The sequence below is a fragment of the Penaeus monodon genome, chromosome 22, assembly GCF_015228065.2.
Source record: "Penaeus monodon isolate SGIC_2016 chromosome 22, NSTDA_Pmon_1, whole genome shotgun sequence".
Lineage (NCBI taxonomy): Eukaryota > Metazoa > Arthropoda > Malacostraca > Decapoda > Penaeidae > Penaeus > Penaeus monodon.
Window position 1 is genome coordinate 2,176,745 of NC_051407.1, and position 913 is coordinate 2,177,657.

Here is a 913-nt window from a genome sequence, read left to right on the forward strand (position 1 = left end):
TTACATATTTCATCTTTTTATCCCCAAGGAAGCAGTGAAAGATGTGGGTTTCATGGAGATTAGCCCCAACTGCATAGAAGTGTGGTCTGTCAAAAGGCGGATTATTGAGGTGGTCAGACGGTTCTTCGAGTTTCAACTGAATTTGGAGATTGTGTAGTTGTTGCGATATTTCCCTGACCACCCAATGTGTTGCAAAAATCACCTTTCACACACTTTGTTTCCATATGCTGGCCAAGCAAAATATGTCACTAACTTATCTGATGACCCCATATGCCATGCTCAGACTGTCTGTCACACTCAGGACTGAGGTTGATTTTATCCTGTTTTCTGTTTTTATCCTGTTCATTATCTGTTTCTTAGAGTGCTTTGTTTTTTCCCCCCATATTTTCAAACATTTATTATTTGTTTATAACATGAAACAGGTAAATGTTAAAATACTTCTTTTATTTAAAACCCTGTTATATTGCTGAAATTTCATCTTTGAGCATCTTAATTTCACTTACATACTGAATCATACTGATGTATACCTTCACCTTTTCTTCATAAAGTCTTTTTCCAAATATGTATTTGGAAAAAATTCATCTTTCAAGTCTTCTCAATTATGCATATTTCACTGTGATTATTAGGCATGTTGATCTTTTCTTTACTCACAGGGTTCATTTTCTTTATCTCTTGTTTTTTTTTAAGTTGTTCAGTTCAGTTACCATAGCTTTGTATTTTTTAAAGATCTATTTCAAGGCCAGTATTTTAAAATTTAGAGTTTATTTCACATATTTCTAGGCTTGGGAGGTGGCTTGTGTTTGCTTCTCCAGCCATAAGCTGACCCAGTATATTTCCCCTCCTCCCACTCCTTTATTCCAATGTCACTCTTTTGTCGTCTTTTGTTATATTCTGTTTCCTGGATTTTTGTTTT

The 913-nt window shown here is 34.7% G+C and overlaps 1 protein-coding gene across 1 annotated transcript in view; it reads left to right on the forward strand.

The window, feature by feature from the left end:
* LOC119586820 overlaps positions 1-907 on the forward strand; it is a 10,955-nt gene extending 10,048 nt beyond the window's left edge. Inside the window, exon 4 of the mRNA XM_037935546.1 lies at positions 29-907. Within this exon, the coding sequence (XP_037791474.1) occupies positions 29-157 (129 nt within the window). The 3' untranslated portion in view covers positions 158-907. The remainder of the gene's footprint in view (positions 1-28) is intronic.
* The last annotated feature ends 6 nt before the right edge of the window (positions 908-913 follow it).